Raw genomic sequence first — 17,230 nt, 5'->3', positions numbered from 1 at the left:
ATGCCTCTCAGTGACCCCTACTCTAGTTGTCTCAGGTCTTTGGGTGAATCTCACCTGCGTGATCAGTGCAGGATCTGTAGAGGTTTTAAGCCCCAGACTCAAGGAAAGGGAGCAGAGGCTAAATTCCTCTTAATGGAGATGGCTCTTTGTCCTTCTTGGAGCTGGGTCACCCCAACTCAGCACCAAGCACCTCTGACTCCAGAAGGTGCACACTGGCTTCCATGGGGGACAGGCACTGCAGCCCGGCCTTCCCAGCACTGAGGCAAGATTCCTCGTTGGCATGGCACGACTCCAGGCACCGCCACATTTCGCCAGTGTAGAGGAGGTCAGTACAGGAGAGTGCGTGGGCACCGCTCCCACTCTCTGGTCCTGTGCAAGAAGCAGCGGAAAACTGATAGGGGCACTTCCCTATCCTGAAACCTACCTGCCATAAAGACTTCGGCAGGCAAGATCACTTGGGCTCAACAACCGCTGCTGCGGCACCATTGACTCCTGCCCCAGAAAAGAAACCATCAAGTCTGGTGCTATTGGACTCTCCCCCCAGGGAGAGCCATAGGAACATGGGAATGGCACTCGCGTCCACACTGGAGGCATTCTGGGCGGCATGGGATCTGATGTCCCTCCCGGTGCCACCGTCACCACCTAGATGTGAGCCAGTACCAGAGGCGAAAGCAATTGCGACACCGAAGCAGGTACCGTCAAAAGGGAAGCCGGTGATGATGCAGTATCCCCAACTGGCATCGCACCCCCGTGGTGTCCGAGGAGTGAATACTCAGCATCTGACTCGGAACCTGAGTCCTATGTCTCAAGAAAGAGCCGGCACCGATTGCACTAATGGTACCGGATGGACGAGATGAGGCGGGGACTCCCACTCATGGGCTGGCCAGTACAATGGCAGGTGCCGGTGCAGGGGCCCTTCTGGACTCCTTGGGCATTTCATCAGGCTCAGGGTCCTCAGTCAAGGAGGTCAGATTCGGTGACTTTGGAGGGTTGAGCCCCACCACCACCTCTAACAGTCCGGGACAGGACCAAGCCCAGTACCATGCCCCAGGGACCAGCATCATGGGCCCCGTCAGGACTGGATGGACAGGAACAAGAGCCAGTACCGATCTGAGGATCCTCTTCTTCCTCACCAGACGAGGCAGTTGCAGGAACCTCGTTGACACACACACAAGATGACCCCCAAGGCGCATCAGGAACTGCTAAAGAGGGTCGCTCACAACCTGGAGATCCAGCTGGAGGAACTCTTAGAAACCTCTCACACCCTGGTGGACGTTTTGACACCATCAGAGCTGTCAAGGGTAGCCCTGCCGCGAAACAGTGCCATTCTAGAGCCAGTTAAGGTGCTGTGGCAAACTCCAGCCTCTTTGCAAACTGTGGCCGGAGAGAAAATACTTTTCGCCACCAAAGGAGTTTGAATATTACTACACACATCCCCCTCTGGGATTCCTTGTAGTCTCGGTAGCAAATGAGTGTGAGAGACAAGGGCAGCAGGGACCTATCCCAAAGGTTAAGAATGCAGAAAAGCTGGACCTCTTTGGCAGGAAGATCTATGCCACGGGGGCTCCAGCTTCTCACTGTTAATCAACAGGTACTCCTTAGTCATTATGATTTTAACAACTGGGGAGCAATGACAAAATTCAAAGAACTATTTACCCCAAGAGTCCAGAGCAGAATTCTCTTTGGTTGAGGAGGGCAGGGCCGTGGCAAAGGTGTCCTTGCAGGCAGCTCTGGACGCAGCCAACTCAGCTGCGAGCACCATAGCATCGGCGTTGGTGATGCAGAGATCCTCTCGGCTGCAGGCCTCGGGCCTCCCTCACAAGGTGCAGCAGACGATTCAACACTTGCCTTTCAAAGGCACAGCGCTGTTTTCTGAGCAAACAGACACTAAACTGCACAGCTTGAAAGACTCCAGGACCATGCTGAAATCTTTGGGTCTGCACACCCTGGACCCACTGAGAAAACATTTCAAGCCACAATCATTACCTCTGTTCTAGCAATCACAACTGAGACAGGACTACAATAGAAGGAGGGGCAGGAATTACAAGAGCAGACCTCTCCCCAGCCTTACTCGACCCAGGGATCTGGACCTACCAGGCAGTCATTGGGCGCCAAACAGGCGTTTTGAGGATTTGCCCGAGGACAGTGTAATAGAGCTTCACCTGGATCCAACCTTCCTTATTTCTGTGGACCAGCTATCCCACTTCTATCAGGCATGGGCCCATATCGCCTCAGATTGTTGGGTGCTACACGTGATAGGACTGGGATACGCTCTAGAATTGAGTTATTCCCCTCCTTCCTCCCTGTCCCTCTTCAGGGACCCTTCTCACAAGCAACTCCTACTCCAAGAGCTGTGAATGCTTCTGCAACTGGGAATGGTAGAGGAGGTTCCTCTAGAGTTAAGGGGCAGGGGCTTTTAGTCCTGATACTGCCCTTGGCCTTGGGAATTAGGAAATCTCAGATCTATTCTAGACCTGCGAAACCTCAACAAATTCATGAAGAAGCTGAAGTTCCACATGGTCTCCCTGGCCTCCATTATCCCCTCTCTGGATCCAGGAGACTGGTATGCTGCCCTCGACTTGAAGGAGGCATATTTTCACATCTTTATAGTCCCGGACTACAGACGATTCTTGCTGTTCATGATGGGACAGGTGCACTACCAGTTCACTGTATTGCCATTCGGCTTTTCAGAGGTCCCTCGGGTCTTCACAAAGTTCATGGCAATAGTTGCGGCCTTCCTGAGAAAACAAAGAATACAGGTGTATCTTTACCTCAACAACTGGCCGGTCAGAGACCAGTCCAGAGCTCAGGTGAAAGAGCACATCCAGTTAATACCGTCAGCCTTCTAGATGGTACACAAGAGTCGACCCTTGTCCCCACCCAAAGGATAGAGTTTATAGGGGTTGTTCTCGACTCAGTCCAGCTCAAGGCCTCCCTCCCAGAAGCCAGATTCCAGGTACTGACTTTTATCATAGACCATCTCAGAAAACATTCCACCTCCTCTGTGAGGACCTGCCTGAAGCTCCTGGGGCACATGGCATCGTGCATATATGTGGTAAAGCACACAAGGCTGCAACTCAGACCTCTACAGGCCTGGCTAGCAACAGTTTACTGGCCAGGCTGCAACCTCCTGGACAGAGTTTTCACACTTCTCCTTTGGTGATCAACTCCCTCTTATGGGGGCTGGATCCAGGGGTGGTTTGTGCAGGCATTCCATTCAGGAGACTGCAGCCGTCACTGCTTCCGAGTTGGGATGGGGAGCTCACCTGGGGGACCTCAGAACTCAAGGTCTCTGGTCCCACAGGGAGCTCCTGCTACACATCAGTGTGAGAGAACTCAGAGCAGTGTGTCTTGCTTGCCAAACATTCCAGCCCTGTCTAGAGGGCAGGTGTGTGTTGGTGCTTACAGATAACATGACAGTAATATGCGGGCGCGCGCTCGCTCGCTCGCGCTCTCTCTCTCTCTCTGAAAGACAGACAGATAGATAGATAGATAGAGTGGACCGTGCTCTTCTCACTTATGCCAGGAAGCTCTCCACTTATGGGAGTTCTGCATAACCCACTCAATACACTTCCAGGAGTTCAGAACAAGTTAGCGGGTCATCTCAGCAGATCCTTCTCCAATCACAAGAGATCCATTTGCCCAGATGTCAGAGGGGATATTTTCTAAAGGTGAGGAACTCCCCATATAGATCTGTTTGTAACAAGATACAATAGGAAGTGTCTGCAGTTCAGCTCTTTCCAGAATCACAGTCTAGGCTCACTCCCAGACGCATTCCTTTTTCCCTGGAAGGACCATCTTCTCTATACAGTCCCACCCATTCTGCTCATAGACAAGGTTCTGCTGAAGGTCAAAACGAGCCCGATCCTGGTATTGCTGGCATGGCCCACCAGCATTGGTCCATCACCCTCCTGCAGCTCTCAGTCAAAGAACTGATCACCTACCACTGTTTCCAGACATGATCTCCCAGGATCACGGACATCTCCTTCATCCGGGTCTCAGATCCTTCCACCTGAGAACTTGGAAGCTCCATGGCTGAACCCTTTGGAGTTAGCATGCTTGGAGCCGGTTCAGGAGATCCTGTTAGGGAGCAGAAAACCATCCACCAGGGCCACCTGTCTGGTGAAATGGAAAAGGTTCTCTATCTGGGCTGGACAGAAGGGGATCTTGCCCACTTGAACTACAATACCGACTATTGGTTACATCTAAAACATCCAGGATTGTCTGCGTCTTCGATTAGGGTGCACCTGGCAGCTATCTTGGCCTTCCACCCAGGTTGAGTGGCAGGTCCATCTTTGCTATCGTGTTCTGTAGCCGTTTTCTTAAAGGACTGGACAGACTCTACCCACAGGTAAAATAGACAGTCCCGCCTTGGGATCTTAACTTGGCCCTCCTCAAGACTGACGGGGGCACCATTTGAGCCTTTGGTGGCATGCTCTTTGCTCTACTTATGGAAAGTGGCTTTCCTCATAGCCATCAGAGCGGGCAGGAGGGTCTCATAAATCAGGGCCCTCACTTCAGAACCACCCTACACAGTTTTCATCAAGGACAAGGTTCAGCTTGGTCTGTTCTCTGCTTGCTTTACCTGGGTTACAGCCTTTCTCTGACCTTCGCTTGGTAAATGCTGCCACCACCCAAATGACAAAAAAAAAAATCCTTGGACCCAGGAAGAAACACTTGGGAATCCCTCCCTGTGGGGTACCCTCAAGCTATTTCTCACACACACACCCCCGGGGAGGAGCTGAGAAAGAAAACAAAGGAAATTAGCTGTGCTACCAGCTAATCAAACAAGCACAAACCTCTTAGGGCACCAAAAATCCAATCCTGTTCTTAAAAAAGGTACATTTTATTTAAAAACAAAAAGGAAAAAAATACATGTGGAACTTAAGCTTTTGCTTAGGCACCCGCCACCTTCCAGAGATTGGTAGATAACAACCTGGCTGGATTTGGGGAATTTGCAGTTGCCTACCTTGACGATGTGGCTATATTCTCAGATTCATGGGCAGAACCCCCTGGAAAACCTCCAAACTGTCTTCCAACGCATAAGGGAGGCAGGACTAACTGTTAAGGCCAAAAAGTGTCAGATAGGCCTAAACAGGGTAACGTACCTTGGACACGAGGTGGGTCAAGGTACTATCAACCCCCTACAGGCTAAGGTAAATGCTATCCATAATTGGCCTGTCCCTCAGTCAAAAAGCAGGTCCAATCCTTCTTGGGCTTGGCCGGGTATTACTGACTATTTGTACCAAACTACAGCCAAATTGCCAGCCCACTGACAGACCTGACCAAGAAAAAACAGCCAAATGCAGTTCAGTGGACTGAGAAGTGTCAGAAAGCCTTTAACCAGTTTAAGGCGGACCCTGTACTGAGGGTCCCGGACTTCAACCAACCGTTTGTTGTAACCACAGATGCGTCCAAGCGTGGTGTGGGAGCAGTTTTAATGAAGGAAGGACCAGATCAACAATTCCATCCTGTCGTGTTTCTCAGCAAAAAAACTTTCTGAGAGGGAAAGCCACTAGTCAGTCTCAGAAAAAGAATGTTACGCTATTGTGTATGCTCTGGAGAAGCTACGCCCATATATTTGGGGATGGCAGTTCTACCTGCAGACTGACTGTGCTGTACTGAAGTGGCTTCACACAGTCAGAGAGACTAACAGGAAACTTCTTCGGTGGAATGTAGCTCTCCAAGACTTTGATTTTGAAATACAGCACATTTCAGGAGCCTCTAACAAAGTGGCTGATTCACTCTCCTGGGAAGGTTTCCCAGAATCAGCCAGGTAAAAATGTCCCTGCATTCTAAGTCATTGTAGTTCTTAAAATGTAAAAAGTACTGTTTAGTTCTTCATGTAATTATTAGTAAAATTAGAGGTGCATGTATCTTATTAACTCTTTCCTAAACCTCCAGGAAGAAATCCCAGCTGGTGTGGACCCAACCTGAACCAGACTGGCCAGCACTGTCTGTGATTTGGGAGGCGTGTGATCCATGAAGTGAGGGGGAGTAGCTCCCTTTGATGGACACCCAGCCAGCCAGTTAGCTGTAAAATCCCTCTTGGTCTGTTCTCTGCTTGCTTTATCTGTAAAGGGTTAACAGTCCCACAGGTAAAAGAAAAGGAGTGGACACCTGACCAAAAGAGCCAATGGGAAGGTAGAACTTTTTAAAATTGGGAAAGAAACTTTCCCTTTGTGTGGTGGTCTCTGGGCTGCAGGGCCACGGAGCAGCAATGCTGTAAGCAGCTTTAAGCCAGGTATGATCAATTCATACCTTGAACCTACTTATCTGAAGCCTCAGATATGTAAGAAAATTAGTGAATGTCTAAAAAGATGCAATTAGGGTTATTTCTTGTTGGCTTGTGGACTCTTCTGTGCTAACTCCGGATGCTTTTGTTTGCTTGTAACCTTTAAGCTGAACCCCCAAAGAAAGCTATTTTGAGTACTTGATTTTTGGAATTGCTCTTTTAAAATCTAGCAAAAGCCTAAGTTCCAGATATATATTTTTGTTTTTAATAAATTTTACCTTTTTTAATTATGGGATTGGATTTTTGGTGTCCTAAGAGCTTTGTGCATATGCTGTTTGATTAGCTGTTGCCACCAGCTAATTTCCTTTGTTTTCTTTCTCAGCTTTTCCCCGGGGCCGGGGGGGGGGAGAGCTTAAGGGTACCCCACAGGGAGGAATTCCCAAGTGTTTCTTCCTGGGTCCAAGGGTTTGGGGTTTTTTTGCATTTGGGTGGTGGCAGCATTTACCAAACCAAGGGCAGAGAAAAGCTGTGGCCTTGGGTGCTTAATATAAGCCTGGAGTGGCAAGTGTTCATTTTTAGAATCCTTCCAGGCCCCCACTTTCTGCACTTGGAGTGACAGAGTGGGGATTCAGCCTTGACAGATGGTATTGCAGTTCCACAATAACCAGGAGGTTTTCCTCCTTGTGTTCTTCCTGAAGCCACCTGCCAATAGCCAGGAGCAGAGGTGCCATGCGCTAGACATCAGGTGGATGCTGGTTTTTACCTAGATAGGGTCAGATAGTTTAGGAGGACTACTCAGCTCTTTGTAGCAGTGGCTGATAGGATGAAGGGCCTCCCAGTCTCAGCCTAAAGAATTTCTTCATGGATTACCTCGTGTATTCACATGTGCTATGACTTGGCAAAGGTCCCTTCTCTGGCACTGGCAGCCCGCTTCACAAGGGCGCAAGCATCTTCACTAGCATTCGTGGCACAGGTTCCCATCCACGATATCTGTAGAGCAGCCACATGGTCTTCAGTCCACACCTTTGCAACCCATTATGCCATCACGCAGCAGGCCAGAGATGATGCTGGATTTGGCAAAGCAGTGCTACAGTCTGCTTGTTGTTGAACTCTGAACCCACTTCGTCTATCTGCTTGGGAATCACCTGCATGGGAATGGACATGAGCAAGCCCACAACAAAGAAAAAATTATTACTAACCTTTCCATAACTATTGTTCTTTGAGATGTCGTGTCATTCCCAAGCCTACCCTCCTACTCCTTTGTCAGAGTTGCCTGCAAGAAGGAACTGAAGGGGTGGTGGGGTGGCAGGCCCCTATATAGCGCCATGAGGGTGCAACTCTAGGGCGCACTGGGGCTGACCCAATAGATACTACTGAGGGAAAAATCTTTCTGTGACTGTGCACGTGGCGTGCACACACCTACATGGGAATGGACATAAGCAACACATCTCAAAGAACAACAGTTAGGAAAAGATGCGTAACAGTTTTTTCAGGTTTTTTTTGAGGGTAAAGAAGTAAATCGACAAAGCAGAATGAGTGAGTCCATGTTTTAATAACACTAGTAAGACATGGTCTGTCTTTGAGCAAAAAATACCCAGAGTGTATATTTTTATGGATAGTTTTTAAGATCCTGAGCTTTATAAATACTCTGTCCTGGGATACTCAAAACTGAGCTGTTCTGGAAACTCTACTTTTTTTGTTTGCCTACATATTGGATTTCTGTAATTTAACTGTGTAGAGCACACAGATTCTGCTTCACAGGAAGGATTAACAAAAATAAATCTGCAACTAGGGTTTTTTATTTCAAAAGGGCTGACTTTCAAAAATTAAGGAAATCAGTTAGGGAAGTGGATTGGACTGAGGAATTTATGGATCTAAAGGTAGAGGAGGCCTGGGATTATTTTAAATCAAAGCTGCAGAAGCTATCGGAAGCCTGCATCCCAAGAAAGGGGAAAAAATTCATAGACAGGAGTTGTAGACCAAGCTGGAAGAGCAAGCATCTCAGAGAGGTGATTAAGAAAAAGCAGAAAGCATACAGGGAGTGGAAGAAGGGAGGGATCAGCAAGGAAAGATACCTTATTGAGGTCAGAACATGTAGGGGTAAAGTGAGACAAGCTAAAAGTCAAGTAGAGTTGGACCTTGCAAAGCGAATTAAAACCAATAGTAAAAGGTTCTATAGCCATATAAATAAGAAAACAAAGAAAGAAGAAGTGGGACCGCTAAACACTGAGGATGGAGTGGAGGTCAAGGATAATCTAGGCATGGCCCAATATCTAAACAAATACTTTGCCTCAGTCTTTAATAAGACTAAAGAGGATCTTAGGGATAATGGTAGCATGACAAATGGGAATGAGGATATGGAGGTAGACATGACCATATTTGAGGTAGAAGTGAAACTCAAACAGCTTAGTGGGACTAAATCGGGGGGCCCAGATAATCTTCATCCAAGAATATTAAAGGAATTGGCACAAGAAATTGCAGGCCCATTAGCAAGAATTTTTAATGAATCTGTAAACTCAGGGGTTGTACCGTATGATTGGAGAATTGCTAACATATTTCCTATTTTTAAGAAAGGGAAAAAAGTGATCCGGGTAATTATAGGCCTGTTAGTTTGACATCTGTAGTATGCAAGGTCTTGGAAAAAATTTTGAAGGAGAAGGTAGTTAAGGACATTGAAGTCAATGGTAAATGGGACAAAATACAACATGGTTTTACAAAAGGTAGATCATGCCAAACCAACCTGATCTCCTTCTTTGAGAAAGTAACAGATTTTTTAGACAAAGGAAACGCAATGGATCTAATTTACCTAGATTTCAGTAAGGCATTTGATACTGTGCCACATGGGGAATTATTAGTTAAATTGGATAAGATGGGGATCAATAGGAAAATTGAAAGGTGGATAAGGAATTGGTTAAAGGGGAGACTACAACGGGTCCTACTGAAAGGTGAACTGTCAGGCTGGAGGGAGGTTACCAGTGGAGTTCCTCAAGGATCGGTTTTGGGACCAGTCTTATTTAATCTTTTTATTACTGACCTTTGCACAAAAAGTGGGAGTGTGCTAATAAAGTTTGCGGATGATACAAAGCTGGGAGGTATTGCCAATTTAGAGAAGGACAGGGATATCTTACAGGAGGATCTGGATGACCTTGTAAACTGGAGTAATAGTAATAGGATGAAATTTAATAGTGAGAAGTGTAAGGTCATGCATTTAGGGATTAATACCAAGAATTTTAGTTATAAGCTAGGGACGCATCAATTAGAAGTAACGGAGGAGGAGAAGGACCTTGGCGTATTGGTTGATCATAGGATGACTGTGAGCCGCCAATGTGATATGGCCATGAAAAAAGCTAATGCGGTCTTGGGATGCATCAGGAGAGGTATTTCCAGTAGAGATAAGGAGGTTTTAGTACCGTTATACAAGGCACTGGTGAGCCTCCCCTGGAATACTGTGTGCAGTTCTGGTCTCCCATGTTTAAGAAGGATGAATTCAAACTGGAACAGGTACAGAGAAGGGCTACTAGGATGATCCGAGGAATGGAAAACTTGTCTTATGAAAGGAGACTCGGGGAGCTTGGCTTGTTTAGCCTAACTAAAAGAAGGTTGAGGGGGGAGATGATTGCTCTCTCTAAATATATCAGAGGGATAAATACCAGAGAGGGAGAGGAATTATTTAAGCTCAGTACAAATGTGGACACAAGAACAAATGGATATAAACTGGCCACCAGGAAATTTAGACTAGAAATTAGACGAAGGTTTCTAACCATCAGAGGAGTGAAGTTTTGGAATAGCCTTCCAAGGGAAGCAGTGGGGGCAAAAGATCTATCTGGTTTTAAGATTAAACTCGATAAGTTTATGGAGGAGATGGTATGATGGGATAACATGGTTTTGGTAATTAAATATTCATGGTAAATAGGCCCAATTGCCTGTGATGGGATATTAGATGGATGGGATCTGAGTTACCCAGGAAAGAATTTTCTGTAGTATCTGGCTTGTGAATCTTGCCCATATGCTCAGGGTTTAGCTGATCGCCATATTTGTGGTCGGGAAGGAATTTTCCTCCAGGGCAGATTGGAAGAGGCCCTGGAGGTTTTTCGCCTTCCTCTGTAGCATGGGGCACGGGTCACTTGCTGGAGGATTCTCTGCTCCTTGAAGTCTTTAAACTACTATTTGAGGACTTCAATAGCACAGATATAGGTGTGAGGCTTTTTGCAGGAGTGGTGGGTGAAATTCTGTGGCCTGCGTTGTGCAGGAGGTCAGACTAGATGATCATAATGGTCCCTTCTGACCTAAATATCTATGACGTTAGCTGATTTAAAGAAAACTCTTCAGTTTAATAACGGAGCCACATGCCATGCAAAATATTTTATTTTTGTGAAACAGTGTTATAAATGTGCATCATACTTGTGTGATTCTAATTTAAAACATGGAAAAACAGGATAAAATTGTACTATCTCCATTGCTGCACTGTCACGAAAACAATGGTGCAGCAACTTAAATTTCCAGTTTTTATGAGAGCTGTTTAAGATAGAGTAGGCCTTACAGAAATTGGAGAAAAACCTTCTTTTAGGGTAGGATCTGTTTGTGAAACCCACCTCTGAAGGAGAAATACAGATTGGGACCCTACTATATGTGGATTGGATAACTCTACATATCTTCATGAGAAAGAATGGTAAGAGGATGCTGAAGCTTTAGGGAGGCAACAGGTGTGGGATAAGTGGGGGGCTTGGAAATCATTGGGTGGTTGTTTTGTATAAGGCTGAGCACCTTTATAGGCACGTAAGCCCAGATCCTCAAAGATATTTAGGCTCCTAATTACAGTGACAGTAAGGAGCCTACACACCTTTGTTGATCTGGGACTTAATGTTTGTTGTAAATTTCAGTGGGAGGGCTAGTTAAGAGTCAGACAGCTGGGGGTTGGGGGTAGAGGATCAGAACTAAGTTATATGTGTTGAAGAGGTGAGGAGAAAATTTGGTGCTGGGACAGAACCTGGAAAGAAATTAAAGGATAGGTTGTGTGGATAAGAGCTCTGATAGTCTGGAGCATAAGCTCCTCAAACTCTCCTTTGCAGGAATTTGCACTCCCCTTGTTGCCACTTCCTCTGCTGACAGGAAATGCTTGTCTTTGAGGGGTCAGGCTGGGACTTCCCTCTTCCTCACTAGCTCTGTCAGCTCCTGGAGGTCCATGCAGAGGAACATAGACCTCCAGAAGAGCAGAGTTTTTGCTGCTGTGTAATGAGATGCATCCTGGATGAGGACCTTTCAGCAGTGGAGTGACTGTACACAGGATATACTTTTGGCTAACTCCATTCAGTTTTAGTAATCACAAGGGTGTACTTGTGATTATAGTAGGTACAAAATTTTCAGACTGGTACTTCTGTTCTAAAGCACAGTTCCCCTTTAAACTTTTTTTCAAGGTCAGGCTTGTTAATATTTGGACTTTTTTAGTGCTTAGATTTTTTTTAAACTTTACTTTTAGGGAATGTTAGCTGGACTCAACTAAAACTCTTTAAAATTTTGTGAATGTGACGAATTCTTCTATATCAGCCATTACTTGATATTTAGGGAGGTCCCTCAAAACCTAATCAGTCTCTTTCAACAATATTGTGATCACTGAACCGATAAGTAAAATCTGTCGTTTTGAAAAACCTAACTTATTTTTGCTTGTTTACTTAAAGAAACCTTGGCCGCTGCAAAGAACTTCTGTTGCTTTGTTTTTCTGATTTTATTATTGGACGCTACATTGAAGTAACTGTAATAAATGAAGAGGAATCTCTAATAGCAGCCACTGAACCATTCTCCCTAAGAAAGCATAAAGTTATTCCGGAGTTACAGCACATGAAGACTACAGTGGCTGTAACAGAACGCAAAAGGTACTAGCAAATAATCCACATTCAGCTGTGTCAAATATGAAGGATATGGAAAGGGAAACTGGAAAAAGAAATAAAAACGGGGGTTTTTCTTCAGAGCTCCGTTGACTGAAATAGTTTTTCCCTGTTCAGCAAACTATTTGAACTTTCTTTATAGATGTTTTTCTTATGATTCACAAACTGTCCTACTGCTGCATGTTATACATTTATGAATGAGCTAGAGGCTAATTAAAACTAAAGGTGTTGCCAGAGTGCACGCACTGGTAGGAGTGGTGCAATCTAATGGTGTTTTAGACAGCAAGACAGAAACCCAGGAAATCCCTTGACTGAATTACTGATACGTGAGACATTGGTCAAGTCATTTGATGTAACTGGGTCTTGGCAATACAAACTAGAAATTTCTTGAATGAAAAACTGGAAGCGGTCCTTAGATAAGTACATTTTCACAACAGACAAAATACATTTTAACCAGATACTCTAAAACTGTAACTAACATTAAATTGTTCACCATGACACCTTTGTTAGGGAGGAAAAAGTTGGGGTCATAACGTTTGAAAGTAAAACATGCTTCTATAACAACATTCTCTTCCCCACCCCAGTGTAGCAAACTTCTGTTCCTTGTTTTTATTTGAACCTAAACTGGAAAAGTTTCATTTACTGTACTTGCGCTTTCGTATTGCTGTCTTTGTAGCCTTGAGGATGGTGTTTGCTAACTTGTGGTCCTTTATGTGAATCTTTTTTTTTTTTTTTTTTTTCAAACTTATGCTTACTTTAGTAACTACAGAATCTTGAGTTTTGTTCTTACTCTTTAGTAAAGAAATCCACACTAACCAGCTCAGTTCAGTTTGTAAGAACTACTTTGTGCAACCTAAAAATACTGACTTGAAGTAACTTTGAATTCTTATTTTAGAAGTTGTAGAAGATTTCTTCCAAGTTTCCTACCACACTATCCCATACCGGATAGATTAAGAAAATGTGTGGAGCAAAAATCGGACATACTGACTTTTCAACCTCTCCTTGCAGAGGTATGAGTGCACACATATATGCAAGTGTAAAATATCTCTTTGCATCTTTTTGAATGCCAACCTGAACACATACAAAAAATACTCCTGTGTAGCTGCTTTCTTTGTTTTTTGTATATATATATATATATATATATATATATATATATATATATATATATATATATATTGGTTAAGGCTGCATGTCTGTCATGGAAGTCACGATTCCATGACTTTGTGACCACTGTAACTTCTGCAGTGGCCAGTGCTGGCTCAGGGGCTGCCCGCAGCAGCAGTTTAGGTGTGTGGGAGGGAGGTCAGGGCTATGAGCAGGTGGTTGAGGTGCGGGGCAGCACTTACCTTGGGGTGGGGGGGCTCCCACCGGCATGTCCCTGCAGCTCCTAGCCAGAAGGGCCAGGGGGCTCTGCAGTTCCCACCCCTGCAGCTCCCATTAGCTGCTGTTCCCGGTCAATGGGAGCTATGGAGCTGGCACTTGTGCTGGGAGCAGCGTGCAGAGAGCCCCTTGTGACCCCTCCCTCTAGGAGCTGCAGGGACACACGAAGCCAGGTAGGGAGCCTGCCAGCCCTTCCAACCCTCTTCCTACAGTCCCAGCAGGGGTCCCGGGCCGCTGTTTCTCTTCCTCTCCCCTCCCCCCCCCCGCACTAGTGGGGGTCTTGGGCCACCACCCCCCAGTACCCATGGTGCCCCTGCACTGCTTCCTGAAAGCCCCCGTTGCCCCCCCCCTCCCAAGTTTTAGTTAGGGGTATATAGTAAAAGTCATGGACAGGTCACAGGCCATGAATTTTTGTTTACTGCCCGTTACCTGTTCATGACTTTTACTAAAAATACCTGTGACTAAAATGTAGCCTTAATAATAGTTATCATGTAGGTCTACAAAATCTAGTTACAAAGTAAGAGTCTGATCCTGGTAGATGCTCTCTTGACTTTAGTGGGAGTCAGTGTATTGCAGGCCCTGAGCCAGAGAAGAAATTAGAAGGCCTAGGCAAGTGAGAATTTGAAAATGGTTGGGGAGTATATTAGAGTGCCATATGGAAAAGGCCATCTCAGATGCCAGAGCTGCAAAAGAACATGTTTCTTGAACTAGCAGTGTATGGTTGTGGGGAAGAACAGAGAGGAAGTAGGCACAGGATTAACAGGAATAGGTAGGAGGAGAAGGACAGGGTTTGTGAAGTAGGCTGGAGCAGCTCTAGAGAGTTTATTACTATACTGCTGTCTGGATGATACAGTGTTTCACAACTCATCAGTGTCCCAGCTCTTCCCCAAAATTCCCTGTGTCAAGGCCTGAGTCTAAATGGTTGGAGAAAGAGTTCACAGAAGATTTGAGGGGTTATTGGTTTTTTGGGAGGGGTGGAGGAATCCTCTCTGGTTTCTGGATTATTTTAAAGGACTGCTGTTCAACCAACATAACGTAAACCAGCAAACTCTCTGGTCACATTCCCTTTGTGCATATTGGTAATTTTTATAAACTCCAAACAGCCATAAACATGGCAGCTCTTTGTCTACAGAGCTCAAAGTCCTGGCTTCTGGTCAGCATGCCCTTGTGTCTCCTTCAGAATCACCCAGCTACCTTTTTATGGTCTAAGCATAACTGCTTCAGCTCAGAGAGGGCTCTAACCTAGGACTCTGAAATCCCGATTGTGATTTAACAAAAAAATCTGTTGTCTGACTTGACAAGTGGCTTCTGAAGGGTACAACTGAGGCATTGCAATAAGACACCAGGGCCATGAGACTGCTTCCAAGAAACTCCAAATGACCTGTATGCTCTGACGCATGCCAGTCTTTCACAAGCCAAGAATGATCTCTGTATTTTAGCCTTGTGATAAGCCAGGGGTTCTCAAACTTCATTGCACCGCGACCCCCTTCTGACAGCAAATATTACTGCATGACCCCAGGAGTGGGGACCAAAGCCCTGAGCCCCACCGCCCTGGGTGGGGGCCTGTAACCTGATCTTCATCTTCCAGGGCCGAAGCCAAAGCCTGAGTCCCACCACCCAAGGATGAAGCTCTCAGAGTTTGGTTTTGGCCCAAGTGGTAGCGCTTGGGCTTTTACTTCGACCCTGAGCCCCAGCAAGTCTAATGCCGGTCCTGGCGACTCCATTAAAACAAGATCACGACCCACTTTGGGGGTCTCAACCCACAGTTTGAGAACCCCTGTGATAAGCTAAATCTGCTGCTAAACATGTGGCACAGAATGCAGTGACGGTATTTGTTAATCTGCTAGTGCTGCTGCTTCTGCATTTCTGTTTTATTTGTGATTTGGGAAAAAGGTGAGAATCGCAGGGTAATCTGAATTTGAATCCTTCCTGCACTGTCCGAAATAGTTTAGGGCTCAAACAAGATTCTACCATTTCTATCTATCCTGGGCTGCTCTCTCCACATCCTCTGTTGTTAAGTGTCATAAGTGGTTCCCTCTTGGAGTAATGTTTGACAGGGGGATTCTTTCAGCCAGTGTTCTTCCAGCTGTGCAATGGCATGCCTGCCTTGGCAGCGTAAACGTGAGTAATGTTGGCCAGTTGAAAAATAAGTGGTCTAAAATAAGTCCCACGCTCTTTTCCCCTCGGAAGTTACAAGGAACTAGGGTAGCCTGAATGCTATTTGCCGTTGCTATTGTTTTTAAAAGCGTCTTTTGAACTGCATAAATCAGTAACATTTTTTACCTTATCCATTTCCTATGAACCACTAGCTTCCCTGATACCAAGAACTACAATTCCTTTGTCTGCTTTTTAGTACCAGTACTGGATTTTGCTTTCTTCTTTTGAAAGAAAGGAGTTTAAAAAATGTTTGCTTGTATTTAACTCTTATTAAAATTATTTAATTAAGACCTTCTGACTCTTCCAATAGTTCATTCTCTCTCTTATTTTCTCCTAGAAGTTCAGCATGTTGTTTTAGGGTGCAGGAGTCGGTATTTGGTTTTAGAAAAAAAGGGTCTCTGAGAACTTTATGCTTGCTTAAAGGTCAAATACGAAATCTTAGGTATTTTTGGAACTACTAGTTTTCGTTACAAAATTAGTAGTGTGATCTAAATACAATACAGCTAAAACCAGGATACTTCTGTATTTACCCTTTAAGATGATTTTTAGGACATCTCTCAGATTATAATGCAAAAAGTGTAGAAGTACGGTGGCTTAGATTTTTCAAAGGAACCAAAGGGAATTCTTGAACTTCAATGGGATTTGGGTGCCTAACCAGCTTAGGCTCTTCTGAAAATCCGTGTTCACGTACATGAAAATGGTAAATTAAGGCTGATGCTCTTCCAAAATTCCCATTATCACTTGGTACCTTTCATTAGTGGATAAGGCACTGAACTGGGAGACTTGAGTTATGTTTCCAGCTCTGCCACTAACTTCTCTGTGACGTTCGGCAAGTCATGTCATTCTGTGCCTCTGTTCTCCCATACCTTTGTCTGTTGTTGTCTACTTAGGGTGTACACCTTTTGGGGCAGGGACTGTGTCTTCATATGTATTTTGTATGGCGCCTAACACAAGGGACTCAGATTTTTGTTGCGGCTTCTAGACACTATTGCAATACGCATAACTTACTTTTTTTTAATTTTCAGCGACTGAATCTGTCTAACTATAAAGCAAACCTTTCTACCCTGCTGTGGCTTGAGGAGATCCATGCTGAAATGGAGATCAAAGAATTTAGCATGAGTGGAATCATTTTGAAAAAGAATGGAAACTTCTTGGTGCTGGAAGTGCCAGGGTTGGCAGAGGGAAGGCCTTCCTTATATGCAGGTGATGGTTTACACTTAATAAAATTGTTAAAGCTGAATAGCAAGATGATCAATATTCTCAATCTACACAATAGAAATTGATGCATTTTATCTTTTCCATGTTTTCTATTAAAAAACATTTGAAGAGACAGGTATTAACCCTGGCACCTAGATAAATAGAACATTATGCCAATATATTTTATTACAGTGCCTCAGAATGTTTGATATCTGGAGATGTTATGCTTTGAAGAGACAGTGCATGTGTTTCTGTGTGCTTTCATGGCTTGTCCTGGTATAGGATTCTGATGTACAGTAATTGATTGGGTTTTACATAGAAAATATACTGTACTGTTTAGTAGTATACTAAATTAGAGAACATGTGAGAGGCTAAATGT

The 17,230-nt window shown here is 44.9% G+C and overlaps 1 protein-coding gene across 1 annotated transcript in view; it reads left to right on the top strand.

Moving 5' to 3' along the window:
- The window catches only part of MOV10L1 (Mov10 like RNA helicase 1), an 82,704-nt gene that overhangs the window by 16,825 nt on the left and 48,649 nt on the right, over positions 1-17,230 (top strand). Inside the window, exons 9-11 of the mRNA XM_074942381.1 lie at positions 11,911-12,105; positions 13,013-13,127; positions 16,680-16,857. Coding sequence (XP_074798482.1) covers positions 11,911-12,105; positions 13,013-13,127; positions 16,680-16,857 — 488 coding nt within the window. The remainder of the gene's footprint in view (positions 1-11,910; positions 12,106-13,012; positions 13,128-16,679; positions 16,858-17,230) is intronic.

The sequence above is a fragment of the Natator depressus genome, chromosome 1 (assembly GCF_965152275.1).
Source record: "Natator depressus isolate rNatDep1 chromosome 1, rNatDep2.hap1, whole genome shotgun sequence".
Classification (NCBI taxonomy): domain Eukaryota; kingdom Metazoa; phylum Chordata; order Testudines; family Cheloniidae; genus Natator; species Natator depressus.
The sequence above is the reverse complement of the archived record's forward strand: the minus strand, read 5'-3'. Positions and strand labels throughout refer to the sequence as shown.